Source organism: Pyxicephalus adspersus, chromosome 6 (assembly GCF_032062135.1).
Source record: "Pyxicephalus adspersus chromosome 6, UCB_Pads_2.0, whole genome shotgun sequence".
Classification (NCBI taxonomy): Eukaryota; Metazoa; Chordata; class Amphibia; order Anura; family Pyxicephalidae; genus Pyxicephalus; species Pyxicephalus adspersus.
In genome coordinates, this window is record NC_092863.1 from 20,947,987 (window position 1) to 20,973,116 (window position 25,130).

Below are 25,130 nucleotides of genomic sequence, written 5' to 3' on the forward strand. Positions count from 1 at the left end.
GTGATTTATCCACATTTATATTAAGACCAAAAGAAGAGAACCTATAATAAATATACCTTCAATAAAAAGTCTTCAAAAGATTAGGAGGGGGTGTTAAGAGTTGAGTCACAATAAGGAGCATGTTGCCTATATAAATGTGTTGCTTAAAGTAAACAGCCCCCATGACTATACCTTTAAGACCTGTATTATCAGTTAAGTAGATAGGGACTTCCAGGGTCAGAGCCAGGCACGGCGGCCGCATTTTATCTATGCTCCTCACAGACTTCTGTGATTTGCCTGTTTGCCAGCACCCAATGGGACGCCACGTGCCGACATCTGCACCAAGCACCGAGGAGCACACCAAGCAGGTCAGGGTGCCTCTGCCAGAGCCCCTTGCTATCTCAAGCAGACCCTGCGCTCCTGAGCAAAAAAGGTGCGAGTGATAGCAGCCATCTTGCCACCGGGCCTAAGTGCTCTAGGAATTGAGATTCTTCCCTCTACTCCTCTTCTTCTCTTCTGGCCATCCAGCTGTGAGCCTCCTCCTTACAGCACACATTTCTCTGAGCTGCTTCATCCACAGTCCAGTGACAGCTCCAGCTCCAGCACCCAACGTGCCTACATTCCACCATGGACAGCAAACTTTCAGAAAGTTGAGACCAGCACACACTTCCCCCAGCTATGATTCCCTTAAAGATAAGTGAACCCCTCTGGGCATGTGTACACCTCCCAGCACACCAGGCTCTTCGGGTTCCTACTATCGGCTCTGGGTCATCTCGACCGAACTATTGCCTCCTCTCCTATCACTGTTGGGGTTGTGCTGCTGGTCTTCCCCTTCTACTACCTGACTCTACTGTTTCCTGTGGTAGGGCCGTGCTTGCAAACACCTATGACTCCCTGTGGTGTACTTGGCTCTGGTCTGTGCAACCACAATTACTCCACTCCTGCCAACTCAAGAAGATGGAAAAGATTGAAAAAAGATGGAAAGCTGCTTCTCACCTAAAAACCTTCTTTCTGGACATTCCTCCAGGAAACTCACCTTACACAGGATGATACTCTTCGCATCCCTAACCCCTGGATTGGAAAAGTCTTCTCCTCCAGCTCGTCAAAATAAAAAGGGGGTGTTGCCATCCTCCTCAACAAAGCTCTTCCTTATCAAATTCCAGAGTCCTTTTTATTAATTATGTCATTGCAAGGCACTATATACTCCCTACTAAACATTTATGCCCCCAATGGGATTAATACAGGTTCTTCATTCACTTGACCCAACTCCTACTAGGTGGTGACTACCCCAACCTGCTGGTTGCAGGTGATTTCAATGCAGTCCACAACTCCAAACTAGACAAATCTCACCATAACCCATCATCTGTGGCCAAAACTTTGTCACACTTACCTTTTCCTTGCTAAAGCACAGGCGCCTTTCTCCTGTGCATGTGGGCAGTACTGACCCTGGGCATGCCTTTTCTCCCAAGTTTTATTAGTTGCACCCAATGGGTCTCCACTAGTGCCAAGCCCCCTAGCTCTGCTGAGCATTTCCTCTACACCTGCTGTTCAGGGCTCTCCCTGTCCAGCTCCCTTATTGCCCAGCCTGGTGTTCCCCTGCCTGTCCCCTTGTGCTTTTTCAGTTTTCCTCTGTGTCTGCAATATCCCTGTGTCTACCGTGTCACCTGTGCCTCCTGTTGCTTCCAGTGTGTCTTGTGTTCTCCTGTGTCTGAAGTGCCCCCCATGTCATCGGTGTCTATTTACTGGATTTCTGGTTTTTGACCCATGGCTTGTTCATAACCTTTCTTGCTTGCTGCCTGCCTTGACCCTGGCCTTTTCTGACAATTGCCTTGTCTAGTGATTTGGTACTGTGCATCATCCTGCCCACCCTGGTGTGCCCAAGTACTGCAACCTGGCAGTAACCAGCAGCACAACATCCTCACCACTAGAGGCTCTGGAGAAGACCTGGTTACTGCTTAGACGTTACGCCTTGGCCCTTCTCAGGGCTCACACCACCTCAAGCCGTAGCGCCCCATTGTGGCCCTGTCTACCCAAGCGTGACATACTCTCCTCATTTACCTATCTGCTCTCTCACCTGGTCCCTGGTCCCTGGCCTAACCCCACCTACAGGAAATATTCCTGTCATTCCAAAGTCCATAAATCACTCTCCGCCATTTTTTTTTTCTTATTCTGGATTCTATGCTTTCCCAGGTGGATAAAATGGGCTACCGCCCAATCTTCCTTTCGGATTATGCCCCAGTATTCTTGCATCTCAATTTAGCTTCCCCGTACTCCCACATGCAGCGATGGTGTTTCTCTTTCATACCTATCCAACTCTGCTGCCTTTTCCATGTATCCTGGAACAACTTCCTAGATGACAGTTTACAAAACTGGGAAACCCCCATACTGCTGGGGGAGATGGGAAATGGGGACATGCGTGGTCAAATCCCCACCTACTTTGCCTATTGTTGTAAAACCAACCGAGAGCTAGGTGACTCCCTATACAACAATGTTGTCAAGGCCTACAAAACATCTAAAGCCTCCCTCTCTGGGAAAGATAAACAGCAATGGCTACAGGCCTTCACTGGTTTTGGACTCCCATCTCCACTCCCAGACTTTTTAAGTACAAATACTTCAGATGGGGCTATCAAGTTGGGTCCCTCTTGGCCATGATGGTTACCCCACATGGCCCCCTGAAAAGCCATTTACTCCCTTACCGACCCTGCTTCAGGTAGAAAACTCTACTCCCTTAGTGACATCACAGCTCTCTTCGATTCTCACTTTCCTAATGTGAAAAAAACCCAAACCTGGATGCTATGACTGCCTTCCTGGAACGGGCAAACTTACCTAAATTATAACAGGAACAACAGCAATAACCTGGAGGACCCCATCTCTCTACAGGAAGTGGCAGCAGCCATATGAGCATCACCTACAGGCAAACCTACCTCCTTTAATCATGCGTACACAACGTTGATTTTAAAACCTCACAAAGATCTTGAGACCCCCTCTGCATAACATCCCATTGCCTTACTTAATACTGACTTTAAACTTTTTACGAAAATCATAGCCAACTGTCCCCAGATTCTGCTTCCCTCTCTTCTCAAAAAACATCGGTTAGGATTTGTGCACCATGGGCATATCTCACTAGACATCCGTAGTGCCACCACCCTTCCCTCTAATAGACAACACATGCTTCTAAGCTTAGATGCTGAGAAAGCATTTGACAGAATCCTATGGCCCTACCTTCACAAACTCTTGGAACATTGGCACTGTGCGAACAGTTTGACTGTTTATTGAATTTTTGTACACTACTCCCGCAGTCAGACTTTTAGTTAATTACCAACTGTCACAACCCATTACCACTCACAAAGGCACACGTCAGGGTTGTCCCCTCTCCTCCCTCTAATCGATTTGGTCCTTGACCCGGTCTTGAAAGTCCTGGAAACTTTGCCAGAATTCTCAGGCCTCCTATTTTTTGCCCCAGAGAACTTAGTATCCCTGCCTTTGCACATGACATCCTACTATTTATTTCCAAACCATAAACTTCATTACCATTTATAACAACTACCGTTCTACACTTTGAGCCCTTCTCAGGTTACTCAATCAACTTCGCAAAATACATATATAGCGTTGTATCTCTTCCCTAAACACAAACCATTATTGCACTCACCCTTCCCTTTCCAATGGTCTAAACTTGAGTTCCCATACTTGGGGGTTCTTATTCCCAAAACCGGATCATGCCTTCAGGCGTTTACCATTCTTCCCCAGGTACACAAGATGTGTTGGTCCTATTCACATTGGAGCAAGCTCACTCTCTCCTTTATGGGTAGGTTATGCTCACTAAAATGATAATTTTCCTTCGTCTGCTATATTTGCTACATACGCTGCCACTCTTTTTAACCAGGTCAGACCTACAAGGAATAATAATGCATTTTGCATGTTTATCTGGGGGAAAAAGATCTCCAACGTGAGAAGAAACATTCTCTAACAACCTCCGGCCAACACCAGCCTAAACTTCCCAGACATAGAGTCTTACAATCTAGCCACTCTAATGCATATCCTTAAAGATTGGATACACGGTACATCTTTATTCACAAACACAGCACATTTACATATGAACTAGGAACTTCTCCCAGAATCAGTGCCTCAAAATCTCACAGTCACTATGGCACAGACTATGAATCTGCTTTCATCTGAATTACCTCCACTCTCTGTTCCTCCCCAATATAGGCAACTTCAGTTTACTGCCTGAGTCACTGTGCTCATAGGCAGAGGGAGAAATCCCCACAATTTTGAACTTGATGGACCTTTGCACCAAAAAGGTACTCTCCATACACACACTCTCCTCTAGACTTACACCAGCCCCTCCTTCGCTCTTACCTCTTTTCCAAATCAGATCCTACGCCACAGAAACTCACTAGGTCCCTCCGCTTGCGCAAATTCTCCTGACTCTGTGCTCAGAGCCCCTCCACCCACTCTGAACAAGGGTCTGCGGGACTACATTAATTACTTCAAAGCCACCTGAGGTCTGTACAAATGGCTGCATCACTTCCCTCACCTTTCCACATCCAGACTACTCACCATATACTAATACTCATGGAAAACTATTACAGGTATTCCCCGGACATCTGTTCCTCACTTTGTACCATACACACAAGATATGTAATCACAAACTGTTTGCGTGTTGTTTGTTTTCCAATAGTTGCTAGTAGCTGCTAGTTGAGCCAAGATTTTATTGTAAATGTTAAGCAGAGAAATTGGTCTAAAGTTCATGACTTCATAGTCATTCCTTCCTGGTTTTGGGAAAATGGTGACATAAACCAATCTCAGTCATGCGCAGTGAGATTGGTACTTTTTTTTATGTTTACACGAGAAAACATCACCTTGTATGGCACCTGTGCAGTGCAAGATTGGGTAACATAAACAGAAGCAGGAGCAGAATAGAAAAAGATGATGCACCCGCTGGCTCCTCTGTGCAAGAAAGAAGTAAGAATCTGGGACAGCGCAGGACCAAATGGAAGCCAACTGTGGAGGGATTAAAGGCTCTGCGGAAGTAAAGGTGTCATTTTTTTAAAGAATGAAATGAAAGTTTTGCTTTAAAAGTCTTTTCTCAGGGGAGAATAGTAATAGTACAGCTAATCTCTCCTTATAGGTAAGCACTTCCATTCCTCTTTTAGTTTAGTGGCCCCTCGCTGCTATCTTTCCACTTCCAAAATACCTTTTTTGAGAAGTTGTGCCCAAAATTGGACTGCATTTTCCAGATGAGGTCTCACTAATGCCTTGTACAAGGGTGGGATAATGTCTTGATCTCTGCAGAGTATACCTCTTTTAATACAAGAAAGTACTTTGCTAGCTTTAGAAATTGGGGCTTGGCATTGCATGCAAATAAATATGCAAGTCTATGATCTACCAACCCCCCCCCAAAAAAAAATCCTTTCCCATTTTTGACTCCTAGTTATGTTATCCCTCTAGACTGTATGAAGCACACATGTTGTTAGTCCCCAAAATGTTGTTAGTACTTATAGGTTATAGACATCCTGTATGGACTTTTCAATTCCAATACATAGTTTGGTGTCACCCGCAAACAAGGAAATTGTACTTTTATTCATTTAACGATATAGAGATATCTTTTAAAAATATGTTAAACAGTAAAAGTGCTAACACTGTACCCTGGGGATAATTAACTAACCTTAGACCATTTACAGTATGAATAAATAATCACTACTTTCTGGATGCAGTCTTTAAACCAGTTCTCTATCCATTTAAAGATTGAGATTTCTAATCCTATAAACCCTAAATTGCACATTAACATTGGGATTCTATGTCAAATGCTTTAGCAAAGTCCAAGTATACTATCAACTGCTACTCCACTGTCTAATGGTTTACTTACTCATAAAGAGAGTACATTTGTTGGACAACTTTCTTGAATCTTTCTTGAATCTGTGCTGACTATAACTTAACAATAAAATTTTATAGCAAAAACACTTCAGTGTGGTTCTTTATCAACCTCTCTAGGATCTTTCCAACTTTAGAAGTTAAACTTATCAGTCTGTAATTACTTGAAAATGACTTTGTAAAGGTAGGTACCTCATTGGCTTTACGCCAGTCCATTGGTACCATGCCAGTGATCAAAAAGTCCTTAAAAATTAGAAACAATGGTGTTGAAATAACAGAGCTCAGCTCTTTGATGACATGTAGGTGTAATCCACCAGGTCTTGGAGTTTTATTAACCTTATTTTTATATAACTGTTACTCATTTATTTTAATGCTGGGCCATTGTGGTTTGTTTAAGGTTGTGACAATGCTATTTTTTTTTTTGGACTTGTTTGAAAAATTTTTTACTGATATTTAGCTGACGGGTGGCTTTCATAAAAATCCAGTGTTAAGTGTCCTGGAGTCAGCCAAGGAAGAGTTGGGAGGGATCCTTGGCCACCAGGTGCATGCCCGGGTCTTTACCCGGAACTAGAGAATCAGGAGCAGACTGCTGGGAGCTCAGTGGCCTTCCAAAGCTTGAAGGGAAAAGAACTCCAGTGACAACCACTTAAGAGTAAGCTGTCAAGTTTTGTTTATGCAAAAGGACTTTTTTATTTCCCTGTTAGTAAGAGAGGGAACTAGCAAAAAGAAGTATTTGATGGCCGAGTAGGGCTATTGTTTGCTTTGTTCTGAGAGGGGATCACAGTGCTGCAGTACAGATCAGTAACTATTTGCAGCCCACAAGCGAGCTCTGGTGTACCAAACTGTAGGTTTATTATATTAGTGGTATAACTTCTATAACTTATGGCACTTTTCTTTTTTTTTTGTCATTTTTGCATGTGGTAGTTGGTGGTAGCATTGCTAGACTTTTATAGATGCTACATGCAAAGTTCAGGGTTGGTTTGCTTCTCTAGCCATCTGTGTAGACTTGAATTGGAACTGATTGTTAACGCTATAGAAGCGTCTTTAGAAACTTGCAAAGTTTTTTTCCCTTTTCCCCATTCAGTTTCAAGTAAAAAAAAATCTCTTGAAAACACCTGGAAAAGCCTAGCAGTTATTGCATGTTACCACTTCTGAGACTTAGTGCTCTCCTCCTCCTGTGTCATTGTCTGTATCTGTTCGTCATTTACTACCCCTATTTAATGTACAGCACTGCGTAACATGTTGGCGCTAGATAAACACTGTTTATTTATATTGATATTTATATTATTATTATTATTATTAATAATAATAATAATAATAATAATAATGATTGCCAGTAGGCACTCCGGAATAGTAGATGTCACTGTTTTGTTTTTTTTACTTTACTTACTTCTACTGCTAATGCGAACTAAGCCTAAAATATTACATTGCACTCTCTACAAAACATGGGACACTAGTAAAATGAGTTACATTAAATGGGCAATGGACATGCCCAAATTATGTAAAAACAATGCTTACTAAGAGGCTAGGTATTACAAAGTTGGAACAAAGTATAAGGGGGTGGTAGAATGAAGCCACAAATATTGGGGTTACTGGATAACAATGGCCCTAACACAAACTAGGAACACTAAATCTTTTTATGTTTGCCGCCTACTGTTTGACCACCTGGCTACATCTTCCCCCCCCACCCAGCTAAAAAAAATTCATGGGAGATCACTGTGTATTAATGTATAAATACATACTTTGCTTTTTGCTACTAGCTTGTTGTTCCTCCAGCGCAACCGTAAATAGGTGCATTTATTGATTATGAAAGGTCATAAGTTGTGAGTAGGCATGTATATGTGGTTGCCAGGAACAAGTTCATGACTCAGATTGGTACTGTCCACCATCTATTATTTGTGTACAAGACTTTATCTTTATGGTTTGTTGTTTCTGTACACCACTGAATAGTATTTCATTGCCATTGATTAGTGCAAGTTCATGTCTAATTGTGCCTCTAATTTATCTGCGCTGATTGGATAATATGTACTGTGTAAGTAATGTGTAATAACAGTAGCTGTTTACATATATGCTTTCTGTTTCCCATCCTGCTGTATTTAATTTCCTAGGTATTTCAGAGAAGTTCTGGCTCCATATTTATTCCTCAGTTTTATAGTGAACAAGCCACAGCATCCCATGTGGTGCCTCGTCCAACACATCTGTGGTCAAATGAGGCCACCGTAGAACATGGAGGATGGAAGGTAACAGGTTGTGTCCTGGGCAGCCTGGCTCAGTATGCTGTGCACTTCTCACTATCTATTACTTAACTTTTGTTCCTCCTATTAAACTTCTGTAATCAACTAATGTCTTGTTTCCTCTCTCCCTAACTTCACTGAGATTGCCAAAATTTGCCTGCACATTGTCCAGCCTACTTATGCATTAAAGCACAATAAGAGCCCTACTGCCTGTCACCCCTGTATCTTTAGAACATTATTTGGGGGGATCACATACCTGCATGTCTCTCTCTTTAGAACACTTTTTTTTAGCTTACAAATGTTATAATAAAATATCTAGAATTATTTTGTATTTTCCTGAGCCCTTTGGCACACCAAAAAATAAGAAAATGTCATTATCATTTGCAATGAAGTTAGAACTATCCAATATAACTTTTTTTTAATTTTTAGTAGTGTTAAATCAAATCAAGCCATTAAATATTTTTTCTCAGTTTTAGACATATTTCTTATAAAATGAAATGTTCCATATAGCTAGCCTATATATCTATATATTTCAGGATATCAATCTCTACCAACAAAAGCAATGCAGTAGGGTAATCCAGTATAAAAGGGCACAGTGATGACCACATGAATGCGCGCTTCTCTTTTAATGTCTAATCAGCAATTTGTAAAAGATCCAAGGCCTGGCTGTGCATAGACCAGACACGTAGCTGAACAGGTTTTCTGTACAGGTCCTACAGTTAAGTATTTTGATTTTGTATTTAGCATTTTACTATGTGTTAAGCAATGCTAGTAAATAGCTAAAAGTGCACAAAGGTACCTGAAAAGTCCCTATAAATAACACTTTTTAAGGCTTAAAAAGATTTCAAATTTGTATGTGATTCTGCTATTTACTGCTGCCTGTGTAGCACACTCTGGTTCTACCTCTAGTTAGATGGTAGCTGCACGGGTCTCAAGGCTGTAACCAGTAGAAGTGGAATGGGCTTTCCACCAATTTGGCCTCTTCAGGCCGCAAGGTCAGCATGCCAATCTTTGAAACAAATTGAGAGGAGAACAATCAGATTAAGTTGTATAATTTGGAAAAAAACTGGTGAGATTACGGTGCTATTTTGCTTGCAAGTTGTGTGGGCTGGTCAGTGTTGTCAATTGTTTCATCAATATTGGAGGCTAACTTTACCTTCTAAAGAGCCCATGCTAATAATTTTCCACTTTTGTTACTGTCTTATAGCATAATTGTGAGCAAAAAGAAGAATATACGTGGCCAAAATTCATTAACGTTTTTGTCTGCCCTTAAAAGCTGCCTATCCACTGCTAAAATTTGAGAGTGTTTGTGAGCTGGTTCTAGTTTGGCTATTTCTTCAACTAATGCTTGAACTATCTTGGCCTTTGCATGTTTCTGGGTAGTTCAAATTTTAGATGTAATGGGGAGAATTTTTACAAAAAGAATTGCAATACATTATCAACTAGTCTTCTTAGTGATCCTATCGCTCAGGAGGGTTTGGGTAAGCCTCCAGTGCCAAATTTGATGTATACCCTGGGTTCTGGCCAGGGTATGGGAAATCAGGGCATGGCCTGAGTGAACTTGTATGTTTATATTTGCCTTGCCAAGTCTGTTAAATCTGTTTAAGAGATGTAGAAATTAACAATGAGAGAATATTTACAATGAGTTGCTGAATAATATTTGAATTGAGTGAGAGTGTTCATCAAGCATTAACTAGGTGTAGAGACTGCAGTAACTGTTTAATTTTATGTATTGCATTATGTTAATAGCAGATCTACTGTTGGGTGTCTTGAATAGCATTTAGGGGAACTTTAAAATCTCCACCCAATATAATAATGACTGGGGCAAAATCATTCAGCAAATAAATAATTATTGTGAGAATTGAACTTGGCCTAAGTTTGGGAAGTATAAGTTCATCAGATTTACTTGAGTGGCATGATGTGCCTTTATAAAGTATGAACTATTCTAGGGATACTGTGCTTTTTAAAATGACTCTCCTAAAAATATACAATATATTGGTGCTTGATGTCTTAAGGCCATTAAGTATCTTGGTCCTTTTCTCTGGAATATTAATTGTTTTTTCATTATGTGATATGACATCGCTTTCAGAACTAAATCCCTGGTCTACTAGTGGGGTAGGCAATAATATCTTGTGGAGTTGGGGGGACGCGAACTTTAATGTTATCACTGTGGGGGTAAAAAGAGCACCAGGTCTTGAAATCCTTAATGCTATCTAGTGCCAAGGGGTCCAGAATGATTTGGAAGGGTGTCCATATGTAGTAATCTGGGGCCCAAGTCAAGTTCATGCTAGGCGTTCCAGGCATAAGGCCCTTTGTAAGAAACTCCACTTTTGTCAATGCAGTGTGTTTTAATTTTTGTCAGCTAGTAGAAATAACAGTCCACTTCCTAACTAGGCCCTATTCTTCATTAGGGTCCCTTATGGCAGGTGTGTTCAACAAGTCTTGTCCTTGTAAAAAAGAGCAACCATTTTGCTAAATCCTGAAGTATACTAGATCCACTCTGCAACTAGGAAGCTCAATTTAAATCATATTCAGTACTATATATATATTCCAAATGAAGAGGGGGGTGGAATGCATCAGGGAGACCATAAGGCTGAAACTGCATGAAGGACAAAGCATGAAAATGTAATTGCACATGGGTATCATATGGTCTGAGGGAAAATGGGGAGAAGGATAAAATCTATGGTTATCAAGGCCAATGCCCTTTAATTGTGAAGTGTATATTTTAAGTATAACCAAGAAGTACATGTAATGCGCCTGGGCACACAAACCACAACCAACTCCAGATACCCTTAAATCGGGCTTTATTCAAAATCATACAGCACACCAAGGGTTAAGTCCAATAAAGCGAAGTACAGGAAGATAAGGCAAATGCAGGTCAAGAACAATCCGAGGTCAGGGCAGGCAGCAAGCAGAATGGTCAGTAACAATCCGAGGTCAGGGCTGGCAGAGTTCAAGCAGGGTGAGTTTCAGATCAGGTCACTAAGGTAATGACAAACAGATAAACTTTAAACCACATAAAGACACACCCAAGCACACTGTGTTAACAGAGGCTATATCGGGCAATGGTGTACAGGACAGGCTCTCCTTAAATGGCCAGGATGACCAATGACCTTGCGCCACCTGGCACCGTCTGATAGGAGACTAAGTAAATCCCCTGCGGCTGATTGGCCGCAGGGAATTCAAACTAACTATGTCCCGCCCCGGGGCGAGGCAGCCGAGTGCCACGCCCTCGGGGGGTACAAGAGGGACGCATAGTAACACTCGCACCTCTTCCCACAGCACCCCTAGGACGTGCACTACTTTGCACTTGCAAAGGAGTGCTGAGAGCAGGAATATCATTAACCACATCTAAAGGGATGCAAGGGCTGCTGCCTGGCTGAACAGTAGTTTGGCCAGGACGGATCCCTCCGCCTGCAGAGACAGACAAGCTGCGAGCAGAGCCATGCTGCCTGCTACAGCGGCGTCTCCCTCTGTGGCTGGAAACCCCAGGGACACCGCGGGCTCGCAGGACGGGTAAGTTCCTTACAGTACAGGTTATGAATGACATGAAAGGTAATACATATTGGAACTTTTAAGCCATTGCTACAATAATATTATAAAAAACCAACACTTTATTAATATTAAAATGTGTTAAAGGTAGTGTCCTATAGAAATGTCAAAAGACATGTAGCAATGATTAATACAATAAAAACTTTAAAGTCGGACATTCGATACGCATCACAGTAGAAGAAAGTTGGGCAACCCAATGCTCATTGATGTCATTCGAACTGTTTTGAAGAACTAGTCTGCTTTTTCCGGGATTTTAGCTAGAAAGTCTAAATAAAGGAAAGGTCTATACAAGGAAAGTATAACCAACCAAGAATAAAATAATCATAACATGAATGTAATGATGTAAAGTTACAGGCAGCGCCTGGTCCTGATGAGAACTGTCAACCAGTGTTGTGAGGTATCTGTGGCCAGGAGCTTTTTGAAATTTGGAAGCCCCTTTTGATAAGGGGACCCCCAGTTATTTGCTCACTCACCCTGGGGAATGGATCTAAGGTCAAATAACCCCTAAAAAAAACACCACACAATAGAAAAAAAATAGCTCTAGTATTATTTTTACCCTCTAATCTTTGTACCCACTAAAACCAATGACAAGGGCTCCCCCCTTGAAAACATGGAATGCTGTGAATTCTGCATGATCAGCCTTAAATATTATATATAACTGTTTCTTCATGCAGCAAAGATGTTTGTAGAAGGGAAATAAATCAATGCTAATAAACTTCAACCCTTATTGTGTTAAACATGCACTTGATTCAGCAAGATAATACATAAAGATTAGTCCACACATGTCAATTTTACACATATACACTGCAAATATATTCCCATGGGCAATAGGTTTAAAAGGCTTAGAGTAAAATCTATGTGGCTCACGGCTAATGTTAAAAAAGCTATTAGGAATAAAGATACCATTCCAGAAACATAAAAATGAGGGCTCTTCTTATTTTGAAGATTAGAAGATAAACGATGACCTAGGATTGATGATTTGGGACAAAGGAAAGACACATTTATTAAAATGTATTATTCTTGCCTCTGTACACAAAGGAAAATGGTGGCTCTCAATTCTTAAATGGGAATAGGTATTACCACAGCCTTAAACAAACCACAATGACTCAAAATTGATACAGTCTAGCAACAGTTAGATAAAATTAGGCTTAATAAAGTACCAGAAAACCAAAACAAAATAGTCAAGTTCACACCATATCTATCATTATCGAGTCAGTTATGCCACATTCCAGGTAATTTAGTCAATTAACATTCTTAATAATATCAAAGGGACTTTTAAGGCATATATTGATCCAAACAACTAACAATTTCTGTATTTGTCTGTCATTTGCAACCCCTATTTAACGTACATCACTGCATAATATGTTGGCGCTATATAAATTCTGCTTATTATTATTAATAATAATAATAATAATAATAAATATTAATATAAATTGCCAGCAAACTTTACTAAGTAACAATTAAAAGTATTTTGTACATTAATTGTGAAACATTTCCTAAAAGAACAACTAATCGACATATACAAAAAGACTACAATAGTAAGCAGCAGTGTCTCATAAGTCTAATAACATTAGATGCATTTCACGGATCAACCGTCCGCTTCCTCAGCAATCGCCAGGAGACCTACAAATGTGATTATTGGCATCAACGTCATATGGTACAAAAATCACAATGAATATCAAATGCAAGTATGTAAATATTGCAACTGCTTACATATGAATCCACTATGAGTGGGAAATTATTACTGCAAAACCACCTCCAATAATATTTGCGGATAATACCAGCGGAGAGGACAACCGGAGAAGCAAGACGCAGTCAGAGCACACACACACAGTTGAGGTAAAATTCAATTGAGTAAAAACAATATATACTGAGTTTTTAAAAAACTATTTCTGTGGGGTCATCCTCCTACAATAAGGATAGCCTTGAAATACATAAAATAGAAAATTTGTAGGTAGTATCCCATACAACCTTAAGTAAGTGGATATCGTTAATAGACAAATAGAGGACGGGTATATAATACCCACTAATGGTTTAAACATTTATTGTTAAGGTGGATTTCTATGTAATAATATGTATTAGTATTTTATACCCCTTGACATTTTGTAAATTGTGATTCTATTGGTGTCATTTATCTGACATTAAGTAATTGTGGCAGATTCCCACATTAGAAGGACGTGGGTTCCAACATTTTTAATGTCTCAGGATAAGTCCCTTTATGGTACTATATGCAAAATAAATCTTTTTGAGGTTTCCAATCTATATTAAATCAACGTCATAATTTAAATTCCCAAATATATATTTGCATATCCACAACTATTCTTTTTGATACTTATAGTCTTGAAAGAAGAAATGTGTCACCTACAGGAAAGTAGGTAGGTAAGTAGATTCAGGAAGTGAAAGTTCCACTTGCTTACAGTAATTCCGCTCTCCAAATTTTAAGGACATCAAAGCAATCCCATACCAATTAAAGCAAAAGGAAGAAAGAATGTCACCATGTGCCAAACTGCCAGACTAACGCCCTACCTCCTTGAAGTCTCCTTAACTTATGAAGCCAAACAGTAGGACCCGGCGTCCTCCACCAATAACAGGATGATGTAGGGGCACGCCCCTCCTTAGGTCAGCCCCCTGGAACAGGAAGTAGAGACTACTCTGTGGATTACAGACCCCGAAAGACACAGGCAGCGCAATGCTGTCCCGAGAGGAAAATTAAACATCGCTTGTCATCAGACAAATAAACCCCACGTCTATTACCTACAGGGAAAGAACATTGGGCTTTGCGCTGCAAGTGGCCCAAAGGTAACATAAAACAAAATATAGGAAATTAATGCAAATTAAACTTTTATTAACAAAAAACAAACAAATTTATTGCAAAATATATGGTTGTACAAAAAAAGAGGGGAGTTTTATATCATAACATAAAAAATATATCTTCAGAAAAGATTTAAAACGTAATACCGCATTTAAACCTAGACACTTGGTGGCCTTCAAATTAAAGATTCACCTGGTTTCCCTTTTCAGTAATTCCTTCCTATCAAAATAACTACTTTTAAGATTGGGGTAAACTCAATCTAATGCTAAGAATCTCATCTTGTCCTCTCCACTTGTATTATCTGCACAGGAGGTTTTGCAGTAATATTTTCCCACTCATAGTGGATTCATGTAAGAAATTACAACATTTACATATTTGCCTTTGATATTCATCGTGATTTTTGTACCCTATGATGTTGATGTCAATAATTATGTATGTAGGTCTCTGGAAGGTTATTTACATAAGACTTTGCTGCTTATTATTGTAGTCTTTATATATATGTTGATTGGTTGTTGTTTTAAGAAATGTTTCACAATTATGTACAAAATACTTGTAATTCTAATAAATAAGGTTTTCTGGCATTTAAAATATAATAGTGTTAGTTTTTTGGATCAGATAGATTACACTAATGTTTCCCCAAGGAGCTGAGCCCTTGTTAGCCACAACCTCCATCCCTGATTAGCACTAGCAGAAAGTGGTTCCTTGGTGAGCATTGTCCTCCTTTTTTCCTTTCCATCTGTTAGCTGGGATGGTGCATTGGATCAACTTTTCTAACTTTTGCAGTCAAAGTAAATGTTAGTTTAAAAAGTCCAAAAGCCTATTCTAATTTTTATTTCAAGACTGATTTTATTCATACTATGTCCTTTACTATCTGCCTGTACAAATATACATTTGTTTGGAAATCAAGTTATTGACTTTTTGCCAACAACACTAAAATTATCAGCACAGTTTTTACTTTTGACAGTTCATCTCTCTTGGGTATGGAAGCAATTCTCACCTGTTTTCCATTATCTCTCACATTGTGAGCTTATACCCTTCTTTCCTTGCTGTCCTTCCTTCTTCGCTGGAAATGTTACCACTTAATTTTCCTTTTAACTTGAAAGAGATTCATGGACCCAAATGTTGAAAGGTACAATCCTGTCCTGTTAGGCTGTACAACTTGCCAGAAAAGATGAAACATCCATGGCTTTGTCGGCTGAATTGAATTCATCTATGTCTCTTCAGATCCAGGTAAGTTGGGATCATGGAAGTCTATGTTAGGTAGTATTCATATTTGAGAAAGGCAATAACTATAAACATTTTACTGTGTACTATTAAGGTACTGTTAGATACATTTATAAAGTTCTACATAAAAGGACATTAGGCTATTGATAGTTTATCACAAGGCACACCTAGCCTGGTTGACCTTTGCCACACTTCAAACTGTATTCACATAGTCTAATCAGCTGTCAGTATAATTAATCTTGACATGAACCTAGACTACCAATCGCTGTGAGATGTCCTAAACGTTTTAAATTATATACAAATGTGCCACTATTTGTTTTTATATATTCCAACCTCATAAACATGGACTAAGCTGTTACATGTTGCAGGCATTCCATCCATGGCATTCCTAAATCAGTAAATGACTTATTTTATTCTTGACATTGAAATGTATTAAACACAAGCTGACTTGTTTTGGAGCAGTTACCTTCTGTAAAGTCTGACTGTGATAATACATGATAGCTCAATGATCATAGTCAATGATCAAATAATGGTTACAATTAAGGATAATTGAGGATTGTCATGGACAAAAGAAAAATATGTTTCTGTCATTTTTATATAGTATAAATATTGAAGCTTGTATACCTCTTGTCAAACCGACAACTTCCAGTTTAATGACAGGTACCACGCCTCTACTGAAAGCAATAATCTATCCAAATACACTTGGTGTGTAGTGATCCAGTCCAGTCTGTGCGTCACAGAAGCTTATAAACAGATTATATTCTTATATATTCAGATTAAAATTCTTTAAACATATGGCGTACTATCTATCCAGTACATGGTATTAAAAAAATAAAATCCCTAATAAAAGTTTTCAATCCCGTAAGAATAGGCTCATTATAAGGGAAACAGCACCTACAAACAGATAAAAGAAATATTCACCATATATGCTAATTATACAAAGGGTCCCAAACCCATTTAAAAAATAAATGACCTCAAGGGATCTTTCTATGTGGAGGAAATAGAGAAGGTAGAAGGTAGAAATAGAAAAAAAATTTTGCCTCGTTTAATAGTTGGGGTATAGCGCATCTTTTTCATCGTGGGTACCACTGAATCAACCTTTAAACCTGTAAACGATGAACGACAATGGTTTCTTTGTAAGTCTACCTAGTAATGTGTCTTCAAAAATTTATCCTGAGAATACCATCGCTAGTCACACGAAGAATACCTGTGGATCTCTGTGGTCAGCGAGAGGTTGCGAGGTTGGCTACTAGTCTATCTCATGATTGCTGCTATTGGCTCTAGGCTTAGTCCCCTAACAGGAAGTTCTTTACCCTTGGGTTCCAGCACCGTTTTTATTTCATTTTTGAGGTTTAAAATGTCATTATCCACATCAACCCCCAATTCCTTTTTTTTAAAAAGGGTGTGTAATCTCCTATTTTAAATTACTTTTTAAGGTTTTAGAAAAAAATGTTTATTCTAAGTGCTATTTTATTAACCTGTTTTATCAGTCCAGTTTTAGTCAGTTTTTTTAAGTCTGGGGTGACACACGGTTGCCTTTTGTCCTCCTTACTTTTCATCTGCACCATGGAACCCCTCTTGATTTTACTCTGCAAAGACAAATCACTGCTATGGGTTCCCATACCTGGTAGGAACCAGGTAAAGATGTTAGGCTATATAGATGATGTTACTATTTTATTTACTACCCTTATGACATACAGAGGGGCTTTTACACACTAACCTCTTTTGTGGATCCTCTAGTTTTAAACTTAATATCTTAAACTTTTACTTTACTGTAGGGTCATGGGATGTATTTCAGACCCCAGAGATTAAAATCCAGAGCACTGGAATTAAAATTATAGGCATCACTTTTAACTAAGAGAATAATGGCAATAGTAATTGGGATTAGGTAATTACTAAAATCAAGAAAAAAATATCATTATGGTCACTTCGCAGACTGTCAATAGGCAAAATTTAAATAAGAAACATTTTTTTACTTCCTATCATGTTATTTGTAGCTATGGTCCTCCTTCAATCAGAATTGTATGTAAAGAGACTGACGCGCATACCTTTTATGTTTTTATGGAAATCCAAGATGGAAAAACTAAAACGTGATTTTATGTACAGAAGTAAAGTAAATGGAAGGAAATATATGTCTAACCTTTTTACATACTTTTATAATAATAAATAACAAATAACAAAATAATAAATGTTTAAAGCAGATGTGTAAGGCCCTGATCAGTACCAGTATTCTCCAGACATCAGTACCCCAATCTAACGCCGCAGTCTAAACCTATAGCAGCCCCCGCTCAGCCTCGGGAGACTGGTTGTGTCCCCCAGCACTCGGTTGCCCCCAGTTCGCAAGGGATGGTGTCTGGGGATATGCCAGCAGCTGACCAGGAGCCCACAGATACACAGTACAGAACTACCAGGGAATCCAGAAAAAAGCCAAAGTCAAACACAGATCAGTCAGCCAAACAAGGTACTAAGGAAAAGGCACAAGCAGAGTCGGGGTCACAGGCAAAGGTCGGTCCAGGCTGAGTTCAAGCGGATTGTCAGGAACAGGCAAAGGTCAGCAACAGAAAAACTCTCAGAATCTCTCCAGCACAGATAAGCCCAGCTAACGCTATACCAGGCCCTGGTGACTGGGAGCAGAAAGGCTTTAAAGTCCCAGCAGCCAATACCAGTGCAGGGCTGTGTCAGGAGGTGATCGGCCTCTTGAATCCCCTTCAGCTGTGCACAGCCTAGCCTAAGAGATGCTGGGGTTGCCATAAATCCATCAGGCTGCACGGCTAAAGGAAAGCAGAGGGCTGCTGCTATCTTAGTTCTCCTGGCTCTCCAGACATAATAAACAGTGTTTTATATTGCGATGGCACACAGCACGGAGTTGTCTGCCCGATGCTCCTCTAAAAAGATGATCGCATTTTTACGTATTTTTTAAAATACGCGCCTGGTATGGTTTTTAGGAATTGGGCCAGAATACCTCCTAAAGCTCCTGTGCTTCTTTCTCCGCCTAAACATTATTCTGTTTTAGAGAAAGAGTTTTTAAACTAAAACATCTAGATCACACGTTGCTGGGCCACCAGAGGAAACTAACAGCAGTTCTCAGAAAGAAAGAAGAGGTAATACAGGTCTCAAATTTCTTGCAGGCAAGGTCGAAGTTGGTCTGGCAAAATGTGTTTAGAAAATATCTGGCAAATGTGCATTAAGACCTTGCCTGGGCCTTGGTCCACCTGTGCCTCCCCACAAGAGAGATCCACCATAGAGGTCTGGTGGCAAGAGTCAAGTGCCTGAGATATACCTGTGCCAATGATAAGACAGTATTACACTTAATATTATTAAACTTACATTTGCTCAGGAGATCTGGATATGGGCAGGACTACTTTTTAAATTGGTCAGTGGCCTTCAAGATTTTAATTATGAGTATGTATTTTATGGCCTTTTTAAGTGTCCTAACCCGCATCAACAAATTTTTTGTTGGATTTTTTTTTTTTTTTTTATAAAAGATGCTACCTGGAAAGTTTAAAAAATGTTTATTATTTAAGCATGATTTTATTGATCCTATTGAAAGTATGAAAATGGCCATGAGTGAAATGTATATTTATTTCCTAAGAGACAGGAAAAATTTAGGATCTACAGAGACAAACAAGAGTGTGGTGTCCTAAAAATGGCAGACTATGATACTGTAGATTTTATCTTAATATAAAGTTTTATCTGCTAATGTATTAGGTTATTTTTAGCAAAATAGAGTGAGATATTAATGTAGATTTTATCTTAATATAAGGTTTTATCTGCTGATCATTTATTTTACTCTGTGAATCTTGATATAAAATTTTATTTGCTCAAAGAATTGTTTTATTCTGGAAATGGGAAAACACTCTGTACTTTTAAGCCTGAATGTTATCACTCATATATTACTTTTTTATCTTGGTTCAATAAAATTGTTTAAAACCCTGTGCTTGGATGCGGTTGTATTTCTGTATTTTCTCTCCACGCTTCCTCGCAGAAGTGTAATTCTTCCCCTTGGAAAAGGTGGATTGGATAGCCTCTTTTCATGCAAGGCTAATCTGGTTCAAAGGACAAATAAAATTTAGCTCTTCCCTTATGGGAACTCAATCCTGAAATCATGCCAGGCTTGTCAATTCACATTTTAAATGCCTTCATCAAATAGGTATTTTGGATGGATCAAGGGCAGATTAGCTTTAATGAGAACAGGAAGTGGCTGGAGATGGTGTGTGGAAAGAGTTGTGGTACCTGTCACTTAAAGGGAAGTTGGTGGTTTGACAAGAAGTATGGATGCTTCTTTACTTGTATAGGGTTTTGTTAACCAGTAGCATCAGTTTTATTGTACTACCGTGTTTCCCCGAAAATAGGACCGGTTCTTACATTAATTTTACCTCTGAAAATTGCATTAGGGCTTATTTTCAGGTGATGTCTTATTTTTGTACATTACATAAATCTATGACTGTTCATGTACAAAAATGAGATGGGTGGCAACAAAAACAATGACAATTACCAGAGGCGTAACTACCGTAGAAATTGCAGAGCCCTCCAGCAAAACTTTTGATTGCCCCCCCCCCCAGAAAAAAAATTATGCCCCCACCCAATATCGTATCCCTATATGTGCCCCCACATATTGCAGTATGTGGGGAATGCCCTCACATACCGTACATAGTGCCCCCACACAATACAGAACATGCCCACATATGTGAACACACATGCATACATTACAGCATTTGGTTAAAAAAAAAAGTACCTACCACTACCAGAGTATTCCGATCCGGTGGTGTGCATCCCGGCTGCTTTCGTCCTCTTCTCTTGGTATTCCTCCGCCGCCAAGTGCCACGTGACCGCACTCTCCAAAGAAGCTTTCACAAAGAAGCTGCCGATAGGGCTTATTTTCAGGATAGGGCTTACATTTCCCCCTTGTATGATTAGAATGCTAGGGTTTGTTTTCGAGGTAGGTCCTATTTTCGGGGAAACACTGTATTAGTGCTAAAATATTGCTGTCTTATGTGATCTGTGTGATAAATGGTATTACATTTTATTAGGAAGTGTTTCTTTTTTCTGTTTCCTCTCTAGGAATCATTTGTCCCTTCTATAGTAATCAGCAAGAAAGTCTCCCTACCAAAAATTATAGTAACAGAGAGGCATTCCAAGCAATTGTCATCTGTAGAAATTAATAAACCTACACTTGGCAATTATTGCTCCATATCAGGCAGTTCTGACACAAGTAAAGTCTTTGTAGAGAAAGTGTCAAAAGAGAAATTATCAAAACGATACTCTAGGTCATACGCTACAGTAACTGAACATGGAGAGATTAATATGGGAGACCACCATATAAGACCTCAGTCCTGGACAGGTGATCTAAATTCTATCGACAACTCTGTCACACACAGTTTGGACTCGAAATCGCAGGATTCAGATCTACACAACATAGAACCAGGCATTTTAAGCTACATTAGGACAAATAATAGCATTTTTTCAGAAGACATACCAACGTTAAAAGAAAGAAAGTATATGTTTTTAGTGAACCCAAAGTCTTTGGAAGGTATGTGTAATGAAACTTTCTCAAAAGTTATCAGTGATCAAACAGGAAATGAATTATTGAAAATTAAACAGAAAGGTTTGGTTGGATTTAAAGAACTAGATAAAGATCAAGAAACAAGTGTTTACCAGAGTAAGAAGTTTGTGCAAAATGATGAGCACAGATGGACACCTGAAAGCAGTCATGAACCTAATATAAGCAAACATCAGAAAGCATACAAGCTATTACAGCCATTTTTGCAGGTGCCAAAACCAAGGCAAAAACAAACAAACAAAAAACAAACAAACACAGCCACTAGTTTTAGGAGTATACTTTCTAAACAAGACAACAAAGCCTTGGCACACACTGCCCAAGTTACTTCTGGTAATAAGGTTATTGATGTTCAGAAGATGATGAATTCCATTTCAGAATCAAAGAAGAGTTATGTGGATGTATTGCACAATAGTGTAAATGAAGATAGCAAGAACAGGACTTGGAAGAGCATGGACATTTGTAGGAACACTTACAAATGCTTGGATGGTCTGGAGGACAGCATTAGAGAACTTGAACTCACAATAAATGAATTTTCTGTCCAGTCCTCTTCCCAGGAGAAAAATGGTCAACAAGAAAATCATGAGCATAAGGAAGCTTGGAAAAAAAAGAACCAACCAAATCATGATTTACTTGTAAATGCAAATGGGTCTGTTGTGAAAAACTTCCCAAGCAAAAGTATCAAAGACCTGAATATCAGTGGTTCAGCCAGAATTAAACCACCCTTGTTACCCAAACCACAGATCCCCAAGGTTTTATAAATAGTTTTTTTTACTGTTTTCATGTGCTCTGTATCTGACCTGGTTTTGTGTATTGCATAAAATGTATTTTTTTAAACTACAATCTCCTGCTCACTTCAAATGTATGGTAGAGAAGGGGGCAAAAGGGCATATTCCCTGATGGAACAGAAGTATTTCCAAAGGGGGCCTTTTTAGGTTTTTTTAGGTACTTGCAACAGTACAGATTTTCAAAGCAGATCATTTTTATTACCAAATCATTAAAGGTCACAGTAACACAATCAACACAATATTATTGCCTCTTGATATATACAATGTCCCTTTTTTAGATGCATACCCCATACCACTAAATTACCATTGCAACTCTCCTGAGGAAGCAGACCAGTTCTGTAAACATGTTGAGTTACTCCTACCTACCCAATTGGTAGTAGCATTTTGTCTAGTGGCCTCTGATTCCCCACTTGATTTTATGATATGTTGATTGTTTTACTGTGACGTTTGATGATTTAGTAATAAAAATGATTTACTTTTAAAATCTGTATTGTTGCAAGTACATAAAAATTCCCGCTTTAAGCCCCCATTGGAATTTTTTCCCATTGTATATTTGGGGATGTGGTACTTTCTTTTAAATCAATTAAAAGGGTTCACCTATGTTCTAAGTATGGTAGAGGAGGTTTTACATTACCTATTTAAATTCTGCAGGTATAGTAGAGTTTTTGCTCTGCTCCTATCTTATACAGGACAAGGATGGTTAAACAATTGTCATTCAAAAACATGTTCAACATTCTGATATTAGTTGTAATTACAAAGAGGTAACTAACTATAAGCTTCCAATATTTACCATAAATCATTTAGGTATTACGTATATCAGGTACGCCTTGCTAGTACCAGGTTTGACCCCTGTGCCTTTATAACTGGTCTAATTGTTCTTTATAAAGATTCCGCAATGTGCTTGAAGCATTCCTCAGTGATTTTGGTTCGTATTACATGATAGTATCAAGCAGTTGTTGCAAAATTGTTGGCTGCACATCCATGTCAATTTTCTTTTCAACCACATCCCAAAGGTCATTTGGATTAATATAGGGTGACTGTGGAGGCTTTCAGTACAGTGAACATATTCTTATGTTTGATAAACCATTTTGAGATGACTTCAGGCTTGTGACATGGCATGTTATCCTACTGGAAGTAGCCATCAGAAGATGGGTACACTACAGTTATAAAGGGATGGACATAGTAAGCAACAATACTCAGGTAGGCTATGGCATTTAAACAATGATTATTTGGTACGAAGGGATCCAACGTGAGCCAATACACTAAATATATTGAAAACTCCTTGGCAAGTGATTTTTTTTTTTTCGTTGAGCTGTGTAATACATGTTTTTTGTTATCCATGTTTTTTTTATTTAGTTTGCTACTGTAGGTTGTTGGTTTATCATTGCTTTATTACCAGTTTTGGACTCCTCCCATGAATAAGTACACAGGTATATATAAATTGTATACATAATTTGCACAAAACATCCCTCCATCACCACCTTTCCTTCTGCAATAGTAGAAACCCTTGCAATACCAGAATACAAATAAAAGACCTTATGAAAAGTATGGAAAAACTGGATTCAAAGATACAATGTATCATTATTGTTACTTCATACTTATTAAATTCATCTGTAGATCTAAGCAGTGACCTTTTATCTACATAAATAGTAATATTTATGAGGGGGTGCACCGGCCAGAGCCGCGAACCATGTCCCTCGTATACATTGCAGGCTCAGGGCGATGGGCAGGTTGTGTCTCTGGACTCTGTGTCTCTGGTCGCAGGCTCAGACCTGCGATGGGAGAGTGGGCGGGTTATGGCATTGTGACATCACTCTGGGGGAAGTTTCTCCCCACGCATGCGTAATCCGTGTATTTACTGATACGTAGGTCTGAAAAGGTTGGTGACCACTGATTTAGCTTCAGTAGTTCTAACTTCTATTGTGCTATTGGCTGAGATGTGAGCTGTAAGTACTTAAAGGAAAATATACCATCCAACTGAAAGATATAACAGCAACAAAAAACAGAATCACTGATATAAATGAGTGATCCTCACCCCTTCACCATTAGGCATGGGAAACCACCTTTGCTTTAATGCCTTGGGCCTGAGGGGATACTTCTGTACCAAATGTGGACATCTACAATGTATGATATTTACTCACAGAACTGTTCAAGCTCAGTCAGATTAGATGGTGACCATTGGTATATTGAAATATTCAAGTTATTCCACAAAATTCTATACTGAAATGTTAATACTGAAGGCAAAGTTGTGTATTGTATTATTACACCATCACTAACATTTTCCCTTTTTACTTGCAGAGTGGGGGTGTGTCGATCCCTCCCATGAAGATGGTAGGCTCACGGCTGAAGACTGTACAGCAGAGCAGTGGAGACAAGAGCAGCAAGCATACTAAACAAAGGATGGAGTACATGAGGATCCAGGGCCACCAGCAGGTAGTTTATCTGTAGAGAAGATGTGAGCACAAGGTTAGCACACACTGACCCCCTTCTTATGTTTTATCCCACATCAGTCTGTGTGTTTAAAACCTTGTCAATGACTGTTTTAAGTTTTAAGCCCGTGGTGCCATCTAACATTGGGGAAATATGCAATCATTTATTCTTACAACTCTCTAAAAGTCTTTACGTTTCATACCATTTGAGAGTCCTCTGAATGTATTCATTTATGCCACCGCACAAGTGTTGTATTTTCTCGCGGACCACCATTGGTCCAAGGACCACAGGTTAAGGACCGCTGTTCTAGATGATTTTCATACTCCTAGCACCCTCCTAAAGATTGTTTTCCTCCACGTTGTTAAAAAGTCCTTATTAAACAAGCCTAGTGTTTGGTTTTTCTAGCTAAATTTATTCTAGTCTTCACTAAAAGAAAAAGTGGAAGTGGGGCATTAAAGAAGTTTTGAAATTCCTATCTAAAAAGTGCAAAAGCTGCACACGCGCTGAATAGAGTAAAAGCATAAACTTGGAATGGGCCTGAGATCAAAACTCTGAAAAAAGAAATAATGGGTCCAAAGTATTCAATAAATATTTAATACCAGCATGTGAGTAAGTGCAAACTAAAATGTATATATTTGGACAGATGTAAGCTAATTACTGAAAACCTTCTTCATCATTTG

At 39.1% G+C, this 25,130-nt stretch overlaps 1 protein-coding gene across 1 annotated transcript in view; it reads left to right on the plus strand.

The window, feature by feature from the left end:
* Positions 1-25,130, plus strand: part of SRCIN1 (SRC kinase signaling inhibitor 1) — a 262,183-nt gene that overhangs the window by 222,457 nt on the left and 14,596 nt on the right. The window contains exons 17-19 of the mRNA XM_072413697.1: positions 7,962-8,138; positions 20,737-21,984; positions 24,319-24,453. Coding sequence (XP_072269798.1) covers positions 7,962-8,138; positions 20,737-21,984; positions 24,319-24,453 — 1,560 coding nt within the window. The remainder of the gene's footprint in view (positions 1-7,961; positions 8,139-20,736; positions 21,985-24,318; positions 24,454-25,130) is intronic.